Raw genomic sequence first — 20,999 nt, 5'->3', positions numbered from 1 at the left:
AAAAATATAGTATACAAGAAAAATTACCAAAACTGACCAATCGTCGCCTGAGAGATTCGAACTCTCGCGGGGAAACCCCATGTACTTAGCAGGCACACGCCTTAACCACTCGGCCAAAGCGACGGAGTGCTTATGATTGTAACCGATAACTTTAGTACGTAAATGACGACACATACCTTCCTAACGAAGAAAAAGAGACCTCTCTCTATTGGTCGACCGTCAGTCTTATACTCTCTTCGACGACAACAACAAGCGAACGGCACAGAAAGAGAGGGACTCATCAACCCACAAAAGGAGGATTGTGAAGTAGCCATGTCGTCAGCCGCCTCTCCGTCAAACCCCATCGCCGCCGCCGCCACCCAATCCCCGCTCACCTTCTGGTGCTACGTGTGCGACGTCAGCGTCTCCCTCCTCCCCTCCCCTTCCCCTCTCCTCTGCCCCCATTGCCGTCGCGACTTTCTCGAAGAGCTCGACCTTCCCCACCCCGACCTCTTTCTTCCACCTCCCCCTCCTCCTCCCCCTCTCCCCTTGCTCTCCGACGACTCCGATAACGACCTCCCCAACTTCCCCTCCGATTACCTCCGCCGCCTCGTCCACCATCTCACCTCCTCTTCCGATGACGACTCCTCTTCCATCCCCCTCCCACCCCCCCCTTTCCCTCCCCAACGCCGCGGCCCCTCCCCGGCCTCCCCTTCCTCTATCGACGCCCTTCCCACCGTCCAAATCTCCGACCCCTCCCTCCCCTGCGCCATTTGCAAGGACGACTTCCCCCTCCTCTCTCCCGCCCGCCGCCTCCCCTGCGGCCACCTCTACCACTCCGACTGTATCATCCCGTGGCTCTCCCTCCACAACTCCTGCCCCATTTGCCGCTCGGAGCTTCCCTCCCCCTCCCCCGACCCTTCTTTGCCGCCGACAGCCGATGCTCGAGGCTTCAGGAGGCGCCTCAACGACGGGGGAGGATCGCGGGCGCTGAGGGTGCTGACGAGTAGGATGAGGCAGCGGCAGCCGCGGCCCGTGGAGTGGTCGCCGACGCAGATGGCGCAGGCGGAGACGGGGCCGGCGAACAGCGGGGAGACGGTCACGTCGGACTGGCCAGTGGGACTAGGATTGGTGGATGATGAGGGAGACGCAGTGATGTCCGATATCAGAGAGGGGTTCTTCGATTGAGTCGTGCCATTTCGTTGGCTTCTCAAGGCTATCTATCCATTTTGGATAGAAAGTTTGAGGTATGGATCGATGCTTTTAAATTCTACTTCTAAAGGTATTAGGTTTCAACCTCCAAGCTCCTTCTTTTATGAATCAATGCGTATTAATTGGAATTTATGTTAAGAATCTGTCTGTTAGTGTCATTCTAAGACTAATACTCGAATCGCATGGCATCACCTTTAGCACCAAATACTTATGTGTACCTTAATAGGATATTTCTTATATCGGTAAAAAGGGGGTCACCGCGATTCATTCTTGGGGCGTAGGAATGGTGCTTCTGGTCATGCTCAGTCATCAATCAAGTTTTTCTTACATGATTTAACCTTATTGGTCTGCTGATGAGTTCCAGATTGGAGGAAGTTTTAAAAGATGGCGATTTATGAACTAATCATACTTCAGATTCAGGTCAGTTCTGGCTCCGTTTTAGAAGCAAGGATGAGACATAGATTTGCTTAGTCATTATAGGCTTTGGACAGTTCAATAGTTTGGTGTGAAGTTAAGCGTTTGACTTGATGGCGTTAGATTAGTAAGGATGTCTGTGTCAGTTATTTACATTCTGTGAAGCAGAGGTGAAAGGACTATCGCTAAACAAGTGGGCAGCATGACCATTATATACTTAGTTTTAGAGAAATAATTTAAAAGTTGTTTCTTTGCGGATGTTTGTGATAGTGGCCATGGCTTTTGTTTGCCACTTTCTTTTTGAAAGTTGTATACTTTGCTCTTTTAACTTTTCTCCATATTACTGAAAGATCCTTCATATAATTTTGGGATTTTTGCATACAATCATATAATTTCAAAATTCTCATAAAAGAGTTAGAACTTGGAAAATATTGATGTATATGATAGGCAAATACTTGTATTGCCACTACCTACTTGATTTACAATTTCTCTTACAAATAAATTATGGACGGTAACAATTTGATTCAAACAGTCACAATAAAATCTAATTAAAAAAACTTACATATTACAAAATATAAAATTCTGTATAAGTTTAGTCTAATGTTGAACAGTATCTCCTTAAGATTAATTCACTCTCCATTGACTGTTTATGAAGTAGTTGATGCACCACTTCGAGTTCGAACCAACCTAAATTTAACCAGACTGAAATTATATCAGGCAAAAAAAAATATTGGACTAAGCCGAGTCGGACTCTGCGTGTGTGTGAGTTGGTTTGTATAGATTTGTTTACCTACAAAATAATTATCACTTTTGAAACCCTAAATTCATGAGATATTTGATATTTATATACCCTATCAACATTTATCAAATATTTAATATGATATTGAACTCACCTCTTTTTATTTTTTATTATCACGACAGCTATTTTAAAACTAATTTTTATTCACTTTTATTTATCAATTTGAATAAATAAATCTATGACATTTAAGTACTCTTTGAGTTTTTTTAATTTCACCATCAATTCATCATTAATAATGTGTGGACTTCACTTAAATCTGAGCTTTAAATTTATAACATATTTATGTTCAAATACATAATATTTTTAACCCAAATATAATTACGAATACTCTTTGGAAGTATTTTATAATGATCTTTAGTGTTGGACATCCAACAAAGTGACAACAAAGTGACAACAGAATGAAGTATTAATGTGCAAGAACCTCATGTTGGACTATATAAGCTTGTATAACTAGAATGAGAAGGTTATAGTTACTTGATATGACTTCTGCCTTGATCATTGATAGTATCATGTTTCGTTTAGTTAAATTTATTGTGAATTATGGTTCACACACCGTGATGTTCCAAACTTTAGCAAAGAGAGTCCAATTAATATGTTTTAGGCAGAGTACTTTCCGCCTGTCAATTCTTTGTAAATCTTTATTTGTCGAGTGTTCTTCTGGATTTGCTGTCGAGCCTCCACTACAGTCGTTTGCTAGAAGGTTGAATTGTGCTGGATCTACATTCAGCTGATAAATAGTTGCAAAAATATGCTTCATCTTTTTCCGCTAACCACTCAGCTCAAAGTAGTTCTTTAAAAAGTGCCCTGGTTGATGGAAAAAGTTTTCATTGTTCTAACAAATTAACCAAAAAGGCATAACTTCCGAATAAGTCAAATGAATAAGTTTCTCATAGGTAAAAGGGAGAAGGTTACAAAATAATTACTTGTACAATAGTTAATTGTCACCATCATCATTGTCCTTGCTTATGTTTGTGTGGGGTGATCCATTGTCCTTCGCTATGTCGATAAATATCTAGGGTAGAGATTTGTATAGTATTTAGGTATTCTTACATAGTATCAGACTGTAATAGATCATAGCCCTTAGATTTTCAGTGGATGGCATGGATGGTGTAAACTGATTAGTCTATATATCCAAAATAGCCGGTTGATGCTGGTGGCTTTGTAGAACATTATATTTCCTTCAGGGATGCGAGTTGCTTCAGAACATTACAACTCTACTTGGACACTTAGTTTTGCTCATTCTTAAAAGAAACTGGTTGTCTAACTTGCTCATTGCTTGCCTGATCAGTTGAAAGTTTTACCTTGTAGATAAATCTTATCTAAGCTATCTGACCCTCTTATTTATTCTGAGATTCTTTTACATTTTTTTTTGTGCAGCAAATGTAAAGTAGCCGCTGGTGAAGAAAAGCCATCATCAACAAGCGTTCTGATTTATTTGGAGTGGTATCTGCAGAATTTAACCTTCAGAGTAGATAGTGTAATTCCATAATTTTGTCATTGGGTTCTGTAATGCACTGGCATATATAAGACATTAGCTTTTACAATAAATTCGCTACCAGATCTACCATGTATATAATGATCAAACTTATTTCCTAAGTAATAAATAGCCATGTGGTTCATGTTTCTCTATCACGGGCGCTGTTGTGGCTTTTTTATTTGCTTTGACGAACGGTAAAATTGCTATAAACCATTAACTTCAACAACATCTTCTTCACCCGATTCATGCCAATATGTGAATGGGTATGTCTCGGATGCTTAGATGGGTCAGATAAATTCATAATTGGACTAAAGAGTTCTAGTCTAATCACCATTGAGATGTTGGTCATTTAGGACTTCATACTGTCATCTTAAAGTTTACTCATTTGATAATTATTTCGTGGTTGAAGTTAAGACTGTCAAGATGGGATAATGATAGTTGCCTCTCTTAAAATAAGTAGGTCATGCATCTTTGTGACTTTATTAGGTTGATAGATCTAACAAATAGTCTAATGCTTCTTTTGTAGTCAGCTAATTTTAAAGTGCTAAGCATGAACAGTTGCACAGCCATCTCCCCTCGTGCTCAATTATCACTTCCTGAGCCTCTTTTGCCTAACGGCTTGACGTGGATTTAATGGACTCCACGTTGATGGTCATAAATAGGCTCCTCGTGCTGGTCAAAGGAGCCACGTCAGCCTCTTTAAAAGCATCCTTTCTGCCAATTTGACCAAAAGGCCTGTTAGAAATTTATAATAAGATGTACTTATAATTGTCAAGAATTTGGATCAAAATATAAGCTGTAGATAAATCCCTGTCTTTTCGTTGGCAAGCTAGTTTTACACGAAACCGAGTTTCGTGCCGGAATCGGTCTACTTTGTATCGGCCTATGGTAATTCTTATTAAGAAGTAATTAGATCACCAATTTTGGTTGTGGTTTTAGGATAAATAGATAGTTTAATTGGTCGAGTGAGAGTCCTATACGCAACTTAAAATGGAGAACGTTCTAATAAAGATTTTGGATCGAGCTGAGTCACTTGTGAATAAGCCATCATCCATCTTATCGCTAAACTTCACCAAAATGCAATACGAATTAATTGCACACGAGCAAATTGTAGTCAGATACTCACAAGGTTGAAGTTGTCCACAGTCATGAGGATTAATTCAAACATAATCTCTAGGATCTCCCTAAGAAGCTTCAGTTTAACAAATATGCCAATCAAAAGGCGGCCATGTCAAAACAAGGAATCCTATATAAGAAAGTCACTTCCTATCCATTAGGCATTAGCTCATACCATTCGTCTCTAAACAACCTACCTCTCTTGCAAAGACTTCTCTTCCAACTCAAACATGGCCATGGCTTTGGACTTCTCCAATGACATCTTGCTAAAGGTGGGCTTGTTCATCCTAGTACAAGCTCTCGTCTACCTCATCCTCACCAACTCTTCCAACATCTTCGCCACCAGTAAGAGATCTCTCAGCTTCCGGACGGTGAGGTCCGTCAGCTTGCGCCGCATGCTCGCGTTGGTCTCCGACTTGCCACCCGGCGGCGAGCCGTCGCCGCGCCCCTCCGACCGCACGGAGTAAGGATTGTTGCAATTATGGAACGCCCCTGGCCTCTTCTTCGCTTATTACGACGATGGAGGGGGCCTCTTCTTCTAAGGTTTCTAGTTACTAAGGGTATATACATATCTAAGCAAACCATTCTTTAATTTTTCTTGATTCTTTGTTCGGTTGATGTGAGTTTGATTTGATTTGTGTAACTGGATTATAAATAATTGAATGATGCAGAATTCTGGTATGCCTTGCTTGTAGTACTCGTGTCTAAACCTTTATTTTTAAAGTTGATTTTTGACTCTTTTTTTTTGGGGGTTCGAAACTCAAAGACTACTGTGTATATGTAATGACATACTAATTACCAAGATAATAAATAATATATATATATTTACACAAATAAATAGCCTAATAGAAAGCTTATGACTGAAAGGATATTTATGATCTATATATGTCAGATATGCTTTTGGATCATTTCTCGGACCTCGTCCATCACAAGCCATGCTTTATGGCCTCCAATCACCTCAGCTATCCATTCTCCATCCTTCCATATCTGTATGTGCCACCAATTGCCAATTATTTCTTTCTTCTCTTCCATATGGGAAATAGGAACAAATAAATGAACGTCAACAGGAGGTAATAGTACCTGAATCGTTGGCATTTTCTGAAGAGTTACGGCAAACGTCGGCAGAAATGGCCATTAGGTTCGAGAATGAATAGAACGAGCAATATTTACATAGTAATTTGAGCATATATAAGAGTTAGTGTCTAATAACTTACCGAAATATTCCCTCGCTTCACCAAGGCTTGGGGAACTTTGTTAACATCAATGAAAAAGAACTTAATTCTGGCAAGAAGGAGAAGAAAAAGAAAGAAAGAAAGGAAAGTTACATGAATTCTACGGATGGTTAAATGCTTGGAGTTCACAAAGATGTCTTTAGAATTGCAGGACGTGAAAACTTAGTTCTATAAGAATGCATGGACGTCACCAACCTTGGGTGGTATTCTGCAGCAAGCTTCTCCAACTTAGGCTTCAAATAGATGCATTTCCGACACCAAGCAGCCATCCTGGCAATATTAATCACAAGAACGCCAGGATATCAAATGAGTGGCAAAAGTTATAGTTTAGACATAATTAGTGTTTGGTTCCAGGATGCCATTATTGATGTGATTATTCTGTGATATATAATTGGAGAGAGGTCTCACCACTAACCATTCGATAACGATGGGCTGAGCAAGTTCCTGCGACCGCCCGAGTATCTCATCGAACTCCTCAACCCCCTTGATCTCTTCCATCTTGATCGGCATTGCCCTCGACAAATCCGGACCCAAAGCTCCCACCTTTACCTCTCCTCTCGACCTTCTCCTTCTACTTCCTTCACTGCCCATGACCGCGAAGAACCCTCCGCCGTTCACTGAGACCAAAGAGCACCCGCCGCCTTTGGATTGATGGGTCCCCTGTTCCCGGAGGCAGACCCTTCGGCATAGAATGCGAGAGCTCGGAGCCAAAATTGCCATCTTTTTTTTTTCTCTCTCTCTCTTTTTGTCAACTGGGTTTCCTTCTTCGTGATGAAAAGTGACGCCTTTACGATTATTTTGTGGGTAAAAGCTCAAGATGAAGCATCTATGGTGATATAATCAGGGAAAGAGGAGTTGCGTTTTGCTCTTCTCATTTAGGAGAATTAAATTTGAGATTAGGAAAAGGGCAGTGAGAGAGATGGGCGGTGGCCGGGTGGGAGAGATGGCGAATTGGCGATAGCGGAAGCTTATCCGGAATGCGAGGGAAGCAGAGGAGGAGGAGGAACTGGTCCCAATGGGTCTATCTAGGCCCACTAAGAGAATCGGACGGTTCTAATTCTCCGTATTTTTTTCATAGTAACTCATCTCGTTGCTTATATTAAAATATAAGAAAATTGATCAGAAACATCCTATATTTGGGCCGTCTGATACCAATCCTACGGATAGAGTTATGCATGTCTTATTCACAAATTATCCAAGCACTGTTCTTAATTTATTTTAAGGAATAAAAGGAAGTGAACGGGTCAACACTCTTCTTTCCTCCTCCCTTCGTGTGTGTGCGTGTGAGTGTGTAAAAGTAAAGAGAACGAGATCTACCACGATGAGTTCTTCGAAGACGATAAGAAGATTAGAGGTGGTTTCTCCTGTTCCGGCGGATATAGACATCGCCAACTCGGTCGAGCCCCTTCCCATCTCGGCGATCGCAGAAGACCTCAACCTTAGTCCGAAACACTACGATCTTTACGGGAAGTACAAGGCTAAGGTGCCTTATCCAATACCCATTTCTCTGATTTCGCTTTTACACCTCTTTTTCCTGATCGTTTCTCTGATGGTCTGGAGATGTGGATTCGTGAATTTTAGGTGCTTTTGTCTGCTCTCGATGAGCTCGAAGGATCGGAAGATGGGTACTACGTGGTTGTGGGAGGAATCACTCCCACCCCACTTGGGGAAGGGAAGTCTACTACTACTGTTGGTCTTTGCCAAGCTTTGGGAGCTTTCCTTGATAAAAAGGTGCCCCCTTTGATCTGTTTCCCTCTCAACGAATTTACATATGTCAATTGTTGATCGGATAAGAATGTCACTCGACTGGTTTTAGTTTTAGATGTTCCAGTGGATTCTATGCAGTATAATTTTTGCTATATTCTCCTGTCACTTGAACTAGGAAAATTTTGTGGCCCATTTCGTGAACTCAGCAAATTACTGGTTATTAAACCCAAATAGATTTTATTTACTCTCTCTTAGGATTGAACATTTATTGCTTTTTGAGATGCTAATTCAACATCTGGAGGGTCCTTTTCCAATAGAATCTTACTGATTAGCTTCATATCACTTCAGGAAGTCTTTAAATTGATAAAATGTCTATGACTTTTCTCTTAGATCAACAATCCAATTCGATGATAAAGTTTTTGCTGTTATATGCTATTGGCTTATGCAGCATGGTATGTGATACTTGTATTTTCTTTGCTCATTGCTGATGATAAGGACACATAATATTGGAGAACATTAAGATTTAGTAGTAGTCTACCATACATGGGTGAGACAAGGGAAATGGTTTTAACTATCTTCTTTTCCTGTTTCCAATTTGCAGGGATGGAGAGCAAATTATTATTATTATTATTATTTGTAGAAATAGAGAAGGTTTGTAAACTCACCGTACAGTACAAGACTTCTATGCCACTAGCAATATTATTAAAGGAGAGTCTTAAATTTATTTATTGCTCTTCCGTTTCTTTTAATTCTTTCTATTCTAATCAGAATCTTCTTCTTAAAATATCTTCTTATGTTCTTTCCTTTGTCTCATTTGATATTTAAATGCTTCATTCAATCTGAATTCTTGTTTGTCTCACCTACATGTTCAGAGTTATTCCTTAGAGATCCTAAACCAGTGAGCCTTATGTTATTTCTGATATTTTTTCAACAAAATGTAGTTATGCAATCTTTGATGATCATTTCATACTTTGAGAGTGCTCCTCTATAACTGTTCTTTTCCTAATTAATTTGATTAAGTTGCATAATTCAATTCCATTCATTCATTATTAAATGATCTTTTCCGAGTCGCTTATGTGCTTAAATCAGTTTGGCAATATTGTTCAGCAAATGTAATCTGAAAAGAGTGTACTTCAAAAGCCCTCCAGAATCTGGCAGAGGACCACTGTGTCATCCCTGGTCTAATGAGAGACCATCAGATTTGGGCAAATTCTGTCTCCTATGTAGTAATGTGCATGTCTATATGTTCTTCTCCTGCGTTAAGATTTTGTCTCTCTTTTATAGGTTGTTACCTGCCTCCGCCAACCATCTCAAGGACCGACGTTTGGAATTAAAGGAGGTGCTGCTGGAGGTGGCTATAGTCAAGTCATCCCTATGGATGAGTTCAATCTTCATCTAACTGGAGATATCCATGCTATTACTGCTGCAAATAATCTTCTTGCTGCTGCCATAGACACCAGGATCTTTCATGAATCGTCTCAGTCAGACAAAGCTCTGTTTAACAGATTGTGTCCACCAAACAAAGAAGGAAAGAGAAGCTTTGCTAATATTATGTTTAGGCGTCTCAATAAGCTTGGAATATCAAAGACCAGTCCTAATGAGCTTACACCCGATGAGGTCAAAAGATTTGCCCGACTCGATATTGACCCAGAGTCTATTACTTGGAGAAGAGTAATGGATGTCAATGACCGATTTCTGAGGAAAATTACAGTTGGTCAAGGTCCTGAAGAAAAAGGAATGGTCAGAGAAACAGGCTTTGACATATCAGTAGCTAGTGAGATCATGGCTGTATTAGCTCTTACCACTTCCCTTGCTGATATGAGGGAAAGGCTTGGAAGAATGGTGATAGGAAACAGCAAGGCTGGTGAGCCAATTACGGCAGATGATCTTGGGGTTGGAGGTGCCTTAACTGTGTTAATGAAAGATGCAATTAACCCTACTCTGATGCAAACTCTTGAAGGTACTCCAGTTCTAGTTCATGCTGGACCATTTGCCAACATTGCTCATGGAAATTCTTCAATAGTAGCTGATAAGATTGCTATTAAACTGGTTGGTAAAGGCGGTTTTGTGATAACAGAAGCTGGTTTTGGAGCTGATATTGGCACTGAAAAATTCATGAATATAAAGTGTAGGTACAGTGGCTTGGTACCCCAATGTTCTGTTATTGTGGCAACTATAAGAGCTCTTAAAATGCATGGGGGTGGGCCAGAGGTTGTGGCTGGGAAGCCTCTGGACCATGCTTACTTGACTGAGAATGTGGCTCTTGTAGAAGCTGGATGTGTAAATCTTACCAGGCATATTTCAAACACAAAGGCTTATGGAGTGAATGTTGTGGTTGCAATAAACAAATTTGCTTCAGATACTGATGCAGAGATGAATGCTGTTAGAACCGCTGCTTTAGCAGCTGGTGCTTTTGATGCTGTTGTCTGTACTCATCATGCACACGGTGGAAAAGGAGCGGTTAGTGATACTCTATTTTGTGGTATCTTTACCTTTTTGCAACATGCTCTATATGAAATTAAATAGTTTTTTTTTTCCTTTCAAGAAAAAGAAATAGCATTCGTGTGCTTATCCTCTGTTGAATATGATGATGTTTATATTGTAAAGCTGCCATGTATGAAATATGAACTGGGATTAGCAAACCATGTTGCAGTGATTTATTATGGCTGTTTTTGCATGTACAGGTTGAACTTGGCATTGCAGTTCAAAGAGCATGTGAGAACCTAAAGCAACCACTTAACTTTCTGTATCCGCTGGATATTAGTATTAAGGAGAAGATTGAGGCAATTGCTAGGTCTTATGGCGCCAGTGGTGTTGAATACTCAGATCAGGTAATTCTTTTGATTCAGACAAGCTATTTCTAGGGTTAGTGATTTCATTGAACTTGTGCAAAGGAATATAGTCAATATTCATATAACACTTTGTATAGAAGTATGGTAACATATCAACCCCAAAAATATGGTCCATCATCTATCTAAATGTGAGATGAGTAAAAATTAGCAGTTCTCAGATGGTTACAGTTAGCGGTCACAGAATACCCATCAACAGTTTAAAGTACTGAAGACTAGAACCATGGGTGGATAACTACATACTATACTTAAATATCACTATCTCAGTTGATACAAATTTTTCTTTCTTGAAGGCTGAGAAGCAGATCGAGATGTACAGCAAGCAAGGTTTCTCTGGTCTACCCATTTGCATGGCAAAAACCCAGTACTCATTCTCGCACATCCCATCACAAAAAGGCGCTCCTGTTGGATTCATAATTCCTATAAGAGATGTAAGGGCCAGCATTGGAGCTGGCTTCATATATCCACTAGTCGGAACAATGAGCACGATGCCCGGTCTCCCAACTCGGCCTTGCTTCTTCGAGATCGACATTGATTTATCCACAGGAAAGGTCCTTGGCCTCTCCTAAGACATTAGAATATGTATCTATCCTTCCACTCTTCTTCTGGAGGAACGTTGTGAGGCTTAATAAGATCCCTCCATGTTGTCGTTTACCAGTTTCTTTGATGAACTTGTAGAATGTAATTTTCTACCGAGAATGGCAAAGGAACTTATCGTTTTTTGCTTGATGAGTTGCTATAACAATAAGTTCTTTGTTATGTCATTTCCTCTGCCGAATGATCAAGTCAAGTAAATCATCACAAGCCTGCTTTGCCACACCAACTACGATTACTGCAAGCAGTCGGTGGTCATGGATTTCTTCATGGGGCCAGTGAGATCCGAATGCTACTCACAACCTACGCCCTATCCGATATCATATTGTCCATATCTAGCTAATTTTCTCCATGCCGTATTGTGATTGGGTAAATTTAACTGCATGTCTCCTTACAGTATTAGATTCGAGATGTTCTTTGTTTTAATACCATTTATTGGACTAGGTGGGAGAGTTTTTTAAATACTACATGTCAATAAACGACGATCTCCAAATATAAGCTACTGTCTGTTTTCGTATTTAAATTTCAAGATAAATTGAACACATAGCAGGCTCTTAGTCAAAAACTCGTAGGTGGGACGCCACAGTCAGAACAACTGGCATTAGTAAGTGGTGGCCAAGGGGATGAATACACTCCCTCACTTTATTATCGCTGCTCCAGATGTGAACGGAGGACATTTGTCGGAACTTTGAGACCGGTATCGGGATCGGGATCACAATGGTGTTTGCTTACGAGTAATGAGTAATGATTAAATCTCCACCACTCGGCAATCCTCCAAATGTTTGGCATAATTGTGTCGGTGTCGGACATCCACAAAATAAAACGCATGCCATTTAAGCTTACTCTACTCTTTATATCTTACTGATGAAGCTTTTCAAACTTAGATTCTTTCATCTTTTAATGGATCATGTGTCGGTGGGTTAATTTTTATGTGGGTCTTCGATCTTCCACAACTAAGAGGCTGTTTCGATAATTTCCATGTGAAACCCCCTTCAAAGGCCTAGATACCCATGGCCATGGCCATGGGTCATGACATGTGAATCTGCTTTAGTTAAACTGTTCCAACCCATGTGAAGTACTATATATAAGTGCTTTTCTTTTTGGCCCTTTAAGATTAAATACACAATAAAAGTATCATTTGCTAAAAAATATATGACTACCAAAGGAAAAAAGGAAATATAGTAATACAATTGTGATATATGTTGCTTGACTAATAAGCAAACAATATACTGCGATACGTCCTCATGTGACCTTAATGGCACCAAAAGTGCTGCTGCCATTGCCAACCATTCTCAATTACTATCCTTCTCTTTCTTTTCTTTTTCTCTTTTCTTTCTGGATTTTTCTTCTCCATTAAATACGTGATGCTCGCAACTTTTTAATCCACCGTCCGTTCCCTGCGACTGTAATATTTGAGAATGCAAGGGAAATGTACTTATAGTACCACCTCACATCATTACGGCGAAAAGTGATCAAAGTCTGAAAGCAAAAAAGTCCAAATCCATCATAATAATTGCAAATGGGACCTGCGAGTGCTAGTGCTTAACAAATCAATAGTTTCAAGGTCCTCCTCCATCTTCTCTTTGACAAAGGTTAAAAGGTTAGAGTGGTGGATTGCTTACTCAGTGTCTCAGTTCTTGTCTTGTCCAATTCGTGCTCCACCTTCAAACACCATGACCTGACCATTTTAACAATTTTGAGGGATTAATGTGAAAGTCTATGAGGATTTGTTGTGCAATAAGTTTGCAAGTCCAAGGATAAGATGAAAGCAATGAATTCTTAATGCTCGCTGGAGTAGTTGGAAAGGAACGCCAGAACCAAAACCTGGGTCCATTACGGGAATTTAATCCTCAATCATGGAGCTCGATACGAGTTGTCATAGCTTTATAATATATTTATATATAGTTCCACGACAAGAACCACTATTATCTTAAGTATAGACACCGCTTATTCTTCCTTTCCCTTTCCACGACAAGAACCACTATTATCTTAAGCATAGACACTACTTATCCTTCTTTCTCGGCATAAATCTTGTCAATCCTAAGCTGCAATCTTTTGTCTTCTTCTTTTTCAGAAATAGTTGCTAGGCTAGGTATAATTTATTTCAATCAAATAATTAAAACCAATAAATTACACAACTAGCACATTGCAAGTCTAATACATGGAAAAATGGAGAAGCGGTCACAAAAATCAACAATACAACAAGAAAACATTCTGCCAAGCTTAAAGAACAAAAGAAAATATAGCAAACATAAGCACACGCTGTGTAGGGGTGAAAACGAGTCGTATTAATTTCGGTCCGACTCGTTATATAATCTCATTTGAATAAAAAAAAATTATTTCGATTATGATATGGATAGAAATTTTGAAAAAAAAACCTCGAATACATATTCAAATATAATTTTGGAATTTGAATATGGATATTAGATATCCATTTATCTATATATCTTTTTGAATGATTTACAGTTTTTAGTTTACTTATTTAAATAGTGAATATTGATATTATTACTGATGATATGTTATATATTATTTGTAGAGATTAATTTCTCTAATTTTATAATTTTATATATATATTTAACATACAAAAAAAATATTTTTTTATAAAACTCTTAATATTTTTGTGCTAATTATGTCTAAATAAAATATCGTAATTCGATCATCATTCATTTAATATTCAATCATCTATCCAAAAATTATTAATATCCGTTTAGTTAGGATATGATTTTAAATTTTACTATTAATTAAATATTCATATACAAATCCATATTTAACTAAAAATATAAATTCAGAATATAGATTTAATATTATCCGATATCTGATCTGTTTTCACCCTAATATCACAACATTGAAAATATGAGCTTCCATCGACTCCACGAATGACCTATGCGGATTAGAACCAACTTTGAAGTACTCTACCACAACAACAATCTACACAAACATAGAGCAAAGAAACAATAAAACAAAATTTGAAAAACTAAAAATATGTGGCTGACTTGACGACTGCTAGAACAGAGGCAAAGACAAGAGAAATAATAACTACATGACAGATTAGGGCGGAGGAGACAACGATAATGAACAAGAATCTCTCTATAAAGAAAAAGTGCACTAAACATTAAAATCCAATGTCAAGTGTCAAGACACAAGGATGATTGAAAGGTGGCAACAAGAACTATGAATTAAGATCCTAGGAGAATGACAGAGACGGAGATGGATCCGAAATGAAAATGATGATGAGGGTGAGAAGGAGTGTGTGCTAAGAATTCTTGAAAAAAAAATAAATAATTGTCAAGAAGGAGGAGGTGAAGGTGAAGGAAGCGAGAGAGGGAGGGTTAGGAAGATAAAAAGGGCAACAAAAGTAAGACAGAGATGTACAAGAAAGAAAGAGAGAAAAGAGAATAGAAAGGCCTTACGAGAGAGGAAAGAGAATGAGATCGGCCCAGCGAGAGAAGAACCCTTCTGCTGGGGGCACAATCGTGGGTCTTAAAATTTTCTAAGCTGCAATCTAAAATTATCCCCCAATAAATAATGTTTCTATTATATTCCAGAGTGCGGCAACGACGACTGCTTGTTCTGTACTGCAGAACCACACACCAAATAAGTAGCAAACTAAGCTTCATTCTCCTATCGACGCATGCCCCTGAGTCCCTGACCCAATTTAATCGTCCCAAAAAGTAGGTGCCCTTTATTTTATATTTATATTTATATTTACAGAACTCAGTGTCCGCACTCTACAGTGCTGCCGCTTAGATGCGACGCTTCTCCCAAGCAGACCTCCGGTACGGATCTATCATATATGTCCCCCCATGAAAACACGAATCCAGGCGTCGATTTGCAAATATTCTTCTTCTCTTTTTGCAATTTCCTCTCCTCTCCTCTCCTCTCCTCCTGTCTCTTCTTTTCTCCGATCTACCTTATTTAACCATAAAATAAATCCTGGATCACATTTACATACACTATAGGGGAGCTTTAAACGCTTCTTTGCATTTTTTTTTAGTATTCTAGTGGAAGTGGTTATTAGTTTGAAGGAATTAAAAGGGAATCTGGGGACCACGCGGAAATGCCCCGATAATTGCTACCGAGAAAAGGCAAGGATCACATGAAGACGACCGGCATCCTCACCACCTCAAATAAAATAAAAGGCGTCTCTCTCCTAAATGAGGAGGCTAACCTCACCGCTGGGGCGGGGCAACGAAGGCTATGTTCAATGACCATGTCAACCTTCTTAAGCTTCTACATTCTTCTTGCTGCTGCAAAATTTTATTATCATTTCCTCTCTTCCAGATTCAATGTATTTTGAAAAGAAAATACTTGTCATTGAATCGCTATAGTTTGAGGAGTGTTATATTCGATATTATCAATCGCCTAAATGTGTCTGATATATTTGTGGGTCTGGAAGGACTATTATTTTGTCTGATTAACCTTGCAACCATTTAATTAATCCACTACTTTTTAAAAAAAAATTAAAGGAGAGTATAGAAATCCTGTAAAAAGAGACTGTGCAGTGCCCTTTTATTTTAAGTCCAATCTACTGTATAATTTTGGTGTCGGTAGGAGATGCTAAACCACAGCAATGAAGAAGTGAGAAAATCTCATAAAACAAACACATTTGTAGGATTCCTTAAAAATCTCATTGAATCCAAGCTGTATTAATAAAGCAGTTAAAAAACTATCAAAAATAAGTGGGAAATTTGGGTTTCATCCTATTAAATAGATAGATTTGCTCCACCTATCTTTCTTCCCCCATTGTATCAGAGATTAAGAGGTAACCCAAACTAGTGGCAAAATAGAAAATTTGTCGAACTAGGAGAGCTATTCCAAAGCTCTAAGCACGTCCCCACATAACCACAGCCACTGCTCGCGATACGGTCACCGATACCCCCCTCGTCTTCCTTTCTTCATCCCACTACTTCCTCTGCTCCACTCTCCGCTTCCCTTCTCCGACCCTTCTTGTGGCCAGATAGCCAAAGAAGAAATCTAAGACTAACCCAACTCTAGTTTAGTCTTCTTTTCTTCTTCTAAACCATGAAAGACCCCGGGAAGCATCAGCAGAGCGTAGCCTCTGATATCAGAAGCCTCTACTTGGTGATGACAACGCGCAAGACCAAAGTTTTCCTCTATGGGTTTATCTTCGCTTTCGTCGCTTGCACTGCCTACCTTGCGTTTAATCCATCCGCGAACGCAGCCTCCCCTTGGTTCAACAACCTCTTCACTTCGGCTTCCGTATCCGCGGCTCCTTATAGATCTCAGATATCCAACTTCTTCTCCTATATCTTCCCCAATTCATCTTCTCTTTCTCCGGAGAATTCGTCGATGGAGATTAATGGCACGCAAATTGGTTCTCGAGGGAATGGGGTTAGAGTGGGCGATTCGAAGGAGAAAGGAAGTGGATCGCAGAAAGATGGGATTTTGGTGGGTAAAAATGCGACTGCTGGGATTGGATCGCAAGGAAATGGAGTTCCTGGAAAGAATCAGACGACCCAGGAGTTGGGTTCTCGAGAAAGTGGTGGTTCGGAGAAGAAAGATGGAGTCTTGCTAAAGAATCAAGCAGGTTCTGGAAAGAACCAGACGGAAAACGGAGTTGCTTCTAAGGATCAAGCAGGGAAGGGAGTTGGTTCCAAGAAAGATGGAGTCTCGAATGGCAAGAACCAAACAGGAAGTGTGATTGGATCACAGGGAAACAAAGCTCCTCCAATCAAGAAGGAGGCGTCCCCAAAGAACGAGAGCAAGGGAGGAGCTGAGTTTAAGAAAGATGGAAGCTTGGCTGGGCACGGAAATGGAGCTTCAAAAAGTAATCAGACTGGTGCTGCTCTTAGTAGTAAAAGTAATGAGGTTTCCTCGAAGAAGGAGGCAAAGGAAGGAGTTGGTTCGCCGGGAAATGGAACTCCAAGCAAGAATCACACTGTAGTAACTCCTGGTTCCAGTCCAGTAGCTATGGAGACTCAAAATCAAACAGGAAAAGGAGTTCCTGCAACTAATCAGAAGAATTCAACATCTAGTCATCCGCCCAATGTAGTTTTGGCTAAGAATCAGACTGCTGCTGTTCCAAAAATTAGTGCAAAACCTACAAAAGCTGAGGCCAAAGGGGCTGTAGGAGAAGGCAGGGTTTCCAATTTAACATCTTCATTTAGAAAGGGGAATGTCTCGTCTGCAGCAGTTTCAAATGGTGCTGGTAAAAGGGATGATTGGATCAAATCAATGATAGGTTGCGACATCTTCCATGGGAATTGGGTTAAGGATGATTCATATCCACTCTACCCTGAAGGGTCCTGTCCTCACATTGATGAACCATTCGACTGCTATCTCAATGGCAGGCCGGATCGAGCTTATCAGAAGCTGCGGTGGCAACCCAAGGGTTGCAATATCCCAAGGTGAGGGAAAATAGATAGTATCTTGCAAATTTTGGTGAACTGTATCCATTTGTGCATGATCTTTACCCATCAAATTGCTTGTTTCTTGTATTAGATTAAATGCGACCGATATGTTAGAGAGGTTAAGGGGAAAGAGGATAGTGTTTGTTGGTGATTCCCTCAACAGGAACATGTGGGAATCTCTGGTTTGTGCGTTGCGACATGCCATTAAGGATAAAAAGAAGGTTTTTGAGGCATCTGGTCGTCATGAGTTCAGGACCGAGGGTTCATACTCTTTCTTATTTACGGTCAGTTTGATCTTTCTTGATGTTTTTATCACTTTTTTATGATCGTCTCAGTGATTGCATTCACTTATTTGTTGTGAATTCCTTTTGGACAGGACTACAACTGCACTGTGGAGTTCTTTCGCTCTCCTTTCCTAGTTCAGGAATGGGAAATGCATGTAAGCAATGGAAAGACTAAGGAAACTCTTAGGCTTGACATAATTGAGAGATCATCTCCCAAGTACAAGGATGCTGATGTTATCGTCTTCAATACAGGGCACTGGTGGACTCATGAGAAAACTTCTAAAGGGTAATCTATTCTACAACCATCACATTCAGAAATCACATAGTGTTTTAGCTTAGAATTGAGGTTGAGTCCAACAACTTATACAGGAAAGATTACTATCAAGAAGGCAATCACATATACGGTGAACTGAATGTGGTGAATGCTTTTCATAAAGCTCTTAATACATGGGCCAAATGGATTGACGCTAATGTGAACCCTAAGAAAACCATTGTATTTTTCAGGGGCTACTCTGCCTCTCATTTCAGGTAGAACATTCTTCCCTTCCTTTTTAATTGATGGTTCTCCGTTTCATTAGCTTGAACACATTTCTTTTATTATGTAGTGGCGGGCAGTGGAATTCCGGTGGCCAATGTCACAAAGAGACGGAGCCAATCAAGAATGATAAGTATCTCTCTTCATACCCACCAAAGATGAGCATCTTAGAAGAGGTGATCAAGGGAATGAAAACTCCAGTGTCTTACTTAAACATAACAAGAATGACTGACTACAGGAAAGATGCGCACCCTTCCGTCTACCGTAAGCAAAATCTAACCGAAGAAGAGAGGAGGGACCCCGAGAGGTTCCAGGACTGCAGCCATTGGTGCCTACCAGGAGTCCCGGATTCTTGGAACGAGCTACTATATGCGCAGCTTTTGATCAAGCAACATCAAATGCTTCATTCATAGAAGCCAAATCGTTTATTGCTGGATTGGATGTTTGTAAATTAGTCTTCATATCAGGAAAAGATTAAAAAAAAAAAAACTGAGAAGCGGATCAAAGTGAAAATGTTGAAATAAAGAGAAATGGGGTAGAGCTCTGTTTAAGAAGTAGAAGAAGAAGAAGAAGAAGAAAGGTTTTGATATAAAGTTATTTATATCCCACATGGGAGGAAAGCAAGCTGGTAAAGTATGATCTCCCAACATCTATACGATTCTTTCAAGCCTTTTTCGGCTTGTAGAATGTAAAGTTGATATTATATGATCAATTTAAATAAAGAATGCTATAAGTGTGTTGTAAATCAGGTTTGTCTCTTAGATTCCTTGTCTCCTTTCACCGTTTGTTAATTCTGGCCACATTAGATTGCTTTTGTTTCTGTTAATTTGCGCAATTCTTGGAGACTCAATCAACTAAGGAACCAGATACTCTTGATATCTAATGTCTTGGGAGGGTGTGTTATTTAAAGTTCATGGGAATGCATATTTATTTCGATAAACTTGCAATGTGACAAGTAATTCCTTCGTAGGCCTTCTTATCCTGACCCATTCATAAGGGACAATATGAAATGGGCCAAAAGATAGGCCATATAACCTTAGAGGCACGATATATATATAAATGATGACACTACTCGTGTCTTTCTGGGCCATTGCTTAGGCTAAGTTAAAGAAGGAGAAGAGGAAGATAGGCCCAAATTACTCTCCTAAATCTCTGCCTTTTGCTGGTCTCTATCCGCCTAGATATTCAAAGTTATATTCGTATTCACAAATTATCTTTCATATAGTTTTGCCTAAAACAAAACTACCTTATAATAAACCTCTATTTTGTATCACTTTTTTAAACCTTCCGTTGCCTCGCTCCTACAACCATTTCCTTTGCCGGCTTTCTCCAAGCAACGTTGGGGGCTCGTTAAAGCTAATGGTCATGGTGGGTTTTTCCCATCGGAAGCAATCGCAGCAGGGATGATGGGAGGGATTCTTTGCTCCCCTGTGATTAATTGCAGCACCCGAGAAGCACCCACCACCCACCTCGGTCTGCCATGTCGCCACAAGGTCCAATCTTTTGTCATTCATGCAGTCTTTCTTTTCGACCATGATGGAGATGGAAGAGTGATGCTTTCAGTTTAATCTCAACTGCTGCGTCATCAACTTTGGCTTCCAAAACATGAGTTTTTACCAAACTAGTTACTTTTCCAATTTATTTTTATCAAAATAGAGTTATCATCAAACTTATTACTAAATAGAGTCTAATTTACTATAGCAATAATAAAAACGTTAAACTAATTAATATTTTATCTTTAAACAAAAACATTAATCAATTTAGCATTGTTGTCTAGTCTTTTTATGTATATAAATGTTTTTAATTTAATCTTTCAATATTTATAATAAAAATACTAATTAGTTTAGCATATTTGTTATAGCTGTAGTAAATTAAATCTCATTAGATAATAAATTTAAATGATAGTCAATTTGGATGAAAAAATTAAATGTTTTTTTTTTTGTTTTGCTTGATAGCTTTGAAGCGTGGTCTACATCAAATTTAATTTAGATTAATATGAAAATATTAACTAGTTTAATAATTTTATTAGAGAGAATTTTCTCACCATAAAAAAAATTAAAAATATCAAAATTACCCTTCTCATTCTCTTATATTCTTTTAACATTACAAGCTTCAAATCTTAGTTCTTATATAACTATCACAATCAATGTATCTCTTTTTAAATATATAATTATAAAACTAAAATTTCTGATTATTTTAAAAAATAGGGGTAGAAAATATATACTTACTCAAACCATATGATTATTAATATTATAGAAGTATTATGGTAATTTATAATTTCTATGTTAAGTTTGGATGAAAATTTTAACATTTTAGAGAAGTAATTTGATTTTAGGAGGGATAATTTGTAATTTTCTGTTTAAAATATTGTAAAATTAGTGATATAAAATTGACAAGGCAAAGGAATTTCTTATAGATATATAGGGAGAT

General features: G+C 39.0%; 5 protein-coding genes, 1 long non-coding RNA gene and 1 other non-coding gene across 7 annotated transcripts; 4 read left to right on the top strand and 3 right to left on the bottom strand.

Moving 5' to 3' along the window:
• Positions 1 to 41: 41 nt before the first annotated feature.
• On the bottom strand, positions 42 to 123 carry TRNAS-GCU (transfer RNA serine (anticodon GCU)). Its single transcript has one exon. It is a non-coding gene; the product is annotated as a tRNA-Ser (tRNA).
• Positions 124 to 208: 85 nt separating this feature from the next.
• On the top strand, positions 209 to 4,033 carry LOC140778318 (uncharacterized). The gene is made up of 2 exons (XM_073122965.1): positions 209 to 1,226; positions 3,782 to 4,033. The coding sequence occupies exon 1, from the start codon at positions 313 to 315 to the stop codon at positions 1,165 to 1,167; it is 855 nt and encodes a 284-aa protein (XP_072979066.1). The 5' UTR covers positions 209 to 312; the 3' UTR covers positions 1,168 to 1,226; positions 3,782 to 4,033.
• Positions 4,034 to 5,152: 1,119 nt separating this feature from the next.
• On the top strand, positions 5,153 to 5,678 carry LOC140777439 (uncharacterized). The gene has a single exon (XM_073121550.1). It carries the CDS (start codon positions 5,228 to 5,230, stop codon positions 5,462 to 5,464), a length of 237 nt encoding a protein of 78 aa, XP_072977651.1. The 5' UTR covers positions 5,153 to 5,227; the 3' UTR covers positions 5,465 to 5,678.
• Positions 5,679 to 5,774: 96 nt separating this feature from the next.
• On the bottom strand, positions 5,775 to 7,318 carry LOC140777438 (thioredoxin-like 3-1, chloroplastic). Its single transcript, XM_073121549.1, has 5 exons — positions 6,645 to 7,318; positions 6,425 to 6,499; positions 6,212 to 6,278; positions 6,078 to 6,095; positions 5,775 to 5,984 (listed from the first exon to the last, which is right to left on the bottom strand). The coding sequence occupies exons 1-5, from the start codon at positions 6,947 to 6,949 to the stop codon at positions 5,886 to 5,888; spliced, it is 564 nt and encodes a 187-aa protein (XP_072977650.1). The 5' UTR covers positions 6,950 to 7,318; the 3' UTR covers positions 5,775 to 5,885.
• A 151-nt stretch (positions 7,319 to 7,469) lies between these two features.
• Positions 7,470 to 11,514, top strand: LOC140777437 (formate--tetrahydrofolate ligase). The gene is made up of 5 exons (XM_073121548.1): positions 7,470 to 7,712; positions 7,811 to 7,960; positions 9,221 to 10,396; positions 10,621 to 10,767; positions 11,079 to 11,514. The coding sequence occupies exons 1-5, from the start codon at positions 7,551 to 7,553 to the stop codon at positions 11,352 to 11,354; spliced, it is 1,911 nt and encodes a 636-aa protein (XP_072977649.1). The 5' UTR covers positions 7,470 to 7,550; the 3' UTR covers positions 11,355 to 11,514.
• Positions 11,515 to 12,648: 1,134 nt separating this feature from the next.
• Positions 12,649 to 14,843, bottom strand: LOC140779795 (uncharacterized). The gene is made up of 3 exons (XR_012107399.1): positions 14,790 to 14,843; positions 13,002 to 13,057; positions 12,649 to 12,858 (listed from the first exon to the last, which is right to left on the bottom strand). It is a non-coding gene; the product is annotated as an uncharacterized lncRNA (long non-coding RNA).
• Positions 14,844 to 16,244: 1,401 nt separating this feature from the next.
• LOC140779282 (uncharacterized) lies at positions 16,245 to 19,314 on the top strand. Its single transcript, XM_073124295.1, has 5 exons — positions 16,245 to 17,747; positions 17,842 to 18,034; positions 18,127 to 18,320; positions 18,404 to 18,562; positions 18,640 to 19,314. Exons 1-5 carry the CDS (start codon positions 16,402 to 16,404, stop codon positions 18,980 to 18,982), a joined length of 2,235 nt encoding a protein of 744 aa, XP_072980396.1. The 5' UTR covers positions 16,245 to 16,401; the 3' UTR covers positions 18,983 to 19,314.
• The last annotated feature ends 1,685 nt before the right edge of the window (positions 19,315 to 20,999 follow it).

Source organism: Typha angustifolia, chromosome 15 (genome assembly GCF_048772165.1).
Source record: "Typha angustifolia cultivar Huaian chromosome 15, ASM4877216v1, whole genome shotgun sequence".
In the NCBI taxonomy this organism is placed as follows: Eukaryota; Viridiplantae; Streptophyta; class Magnoliopsida; order Poales; family Typhaceae; genus Typha; species Typha angustifolia.
The sequence above is the reverse complement of the archived record's forward strand: the minus strand, read 5'-3'. Positions and strand labels throughout refer to the sequence as shown.

Excerpts from the sequence above, each read along its gene's own strand:
- LOC140777438 (XM_073121549.1), bottom strand. The coding sequence starts at position 6,949 with ATGGCAATTTTGGCTCCGAGCTCTCGCATTCTATGCCGAAGGGTCTGC. Across the intron at positions 6,500-6,644 it reads CAGCCCATCGTTATCGAATG|GATGGCTGCTTGGTGTCGGA; the intron begins GTTAGTGGTGAG and ends TAATATTGCCAG. Across the intron at positions 6,279-6,424 it reads GCTGCAGAATACCACCCAAG|AATTAAGTTCTTTTTCATTG; the intron begins GTTGGTGACGTC and ends CCTTCTTGCCAG.
- LOC140777439 (XM_073121550.1), top strand. The coding sequence starts at position 5,228 with ATGGCCATGGCTTTGGACTTCTCCAATGACATCTTGCTAAAGGTGGGC.
- LOC140777437 (XM_073121548.1), top strand. The coding sequence starts at position 7,551 with ATGAGTTCTTCGAAGACGATAAGAAGATTAGAGGTGGTTTCTCCTGTT. Across the intron at positions 7,713-7,810 it reads ACGGGAAGTACAAGGCTAAG|GTGCTTTTGTCTGCTCTCGA; the intron begins GTGCCTTATCCA and ends CGTGAATTTTAG. Across the intron at positions 10,768-11,078 it reads GTGTTGAATACTCAGATCAG|GCTGAGAAGCAGATCGAGAT; the intron begins GTAATTCTTTTG and ends TCTTTCTTGAAG.
- LOC140778318 (XM_073122965.1), top strand. The coding sequence starts at position 313 with ATGTCGTCAGCCGCCTCTCCGTCAAACCCCATCGCCGCCGCCGCCACC.
- LOC140779282 (XM_073124295.1), top strand. The coding sequence starts at position 16,402 with ATGAAAGACCCCGGGAAGCATCAGCAGAGCGTAGCCTCTGATATCAGA. Across the intron at positions 17,748-17,841 it reads AAGGGTTGCAATATCCCAAG|ATTAAATGCGACCGATATGT; the intron begins GTGAGGGAAAAT and ends TTCTTGTATTAG. Across the intron at positions 18,563-18,639 it reads TACTCTGCCTCTCATTTCAG|TGGCGGGCAGTGGAATTCCG; the intron begins GTAGAACATTCT and ends TTTATTATGTAG.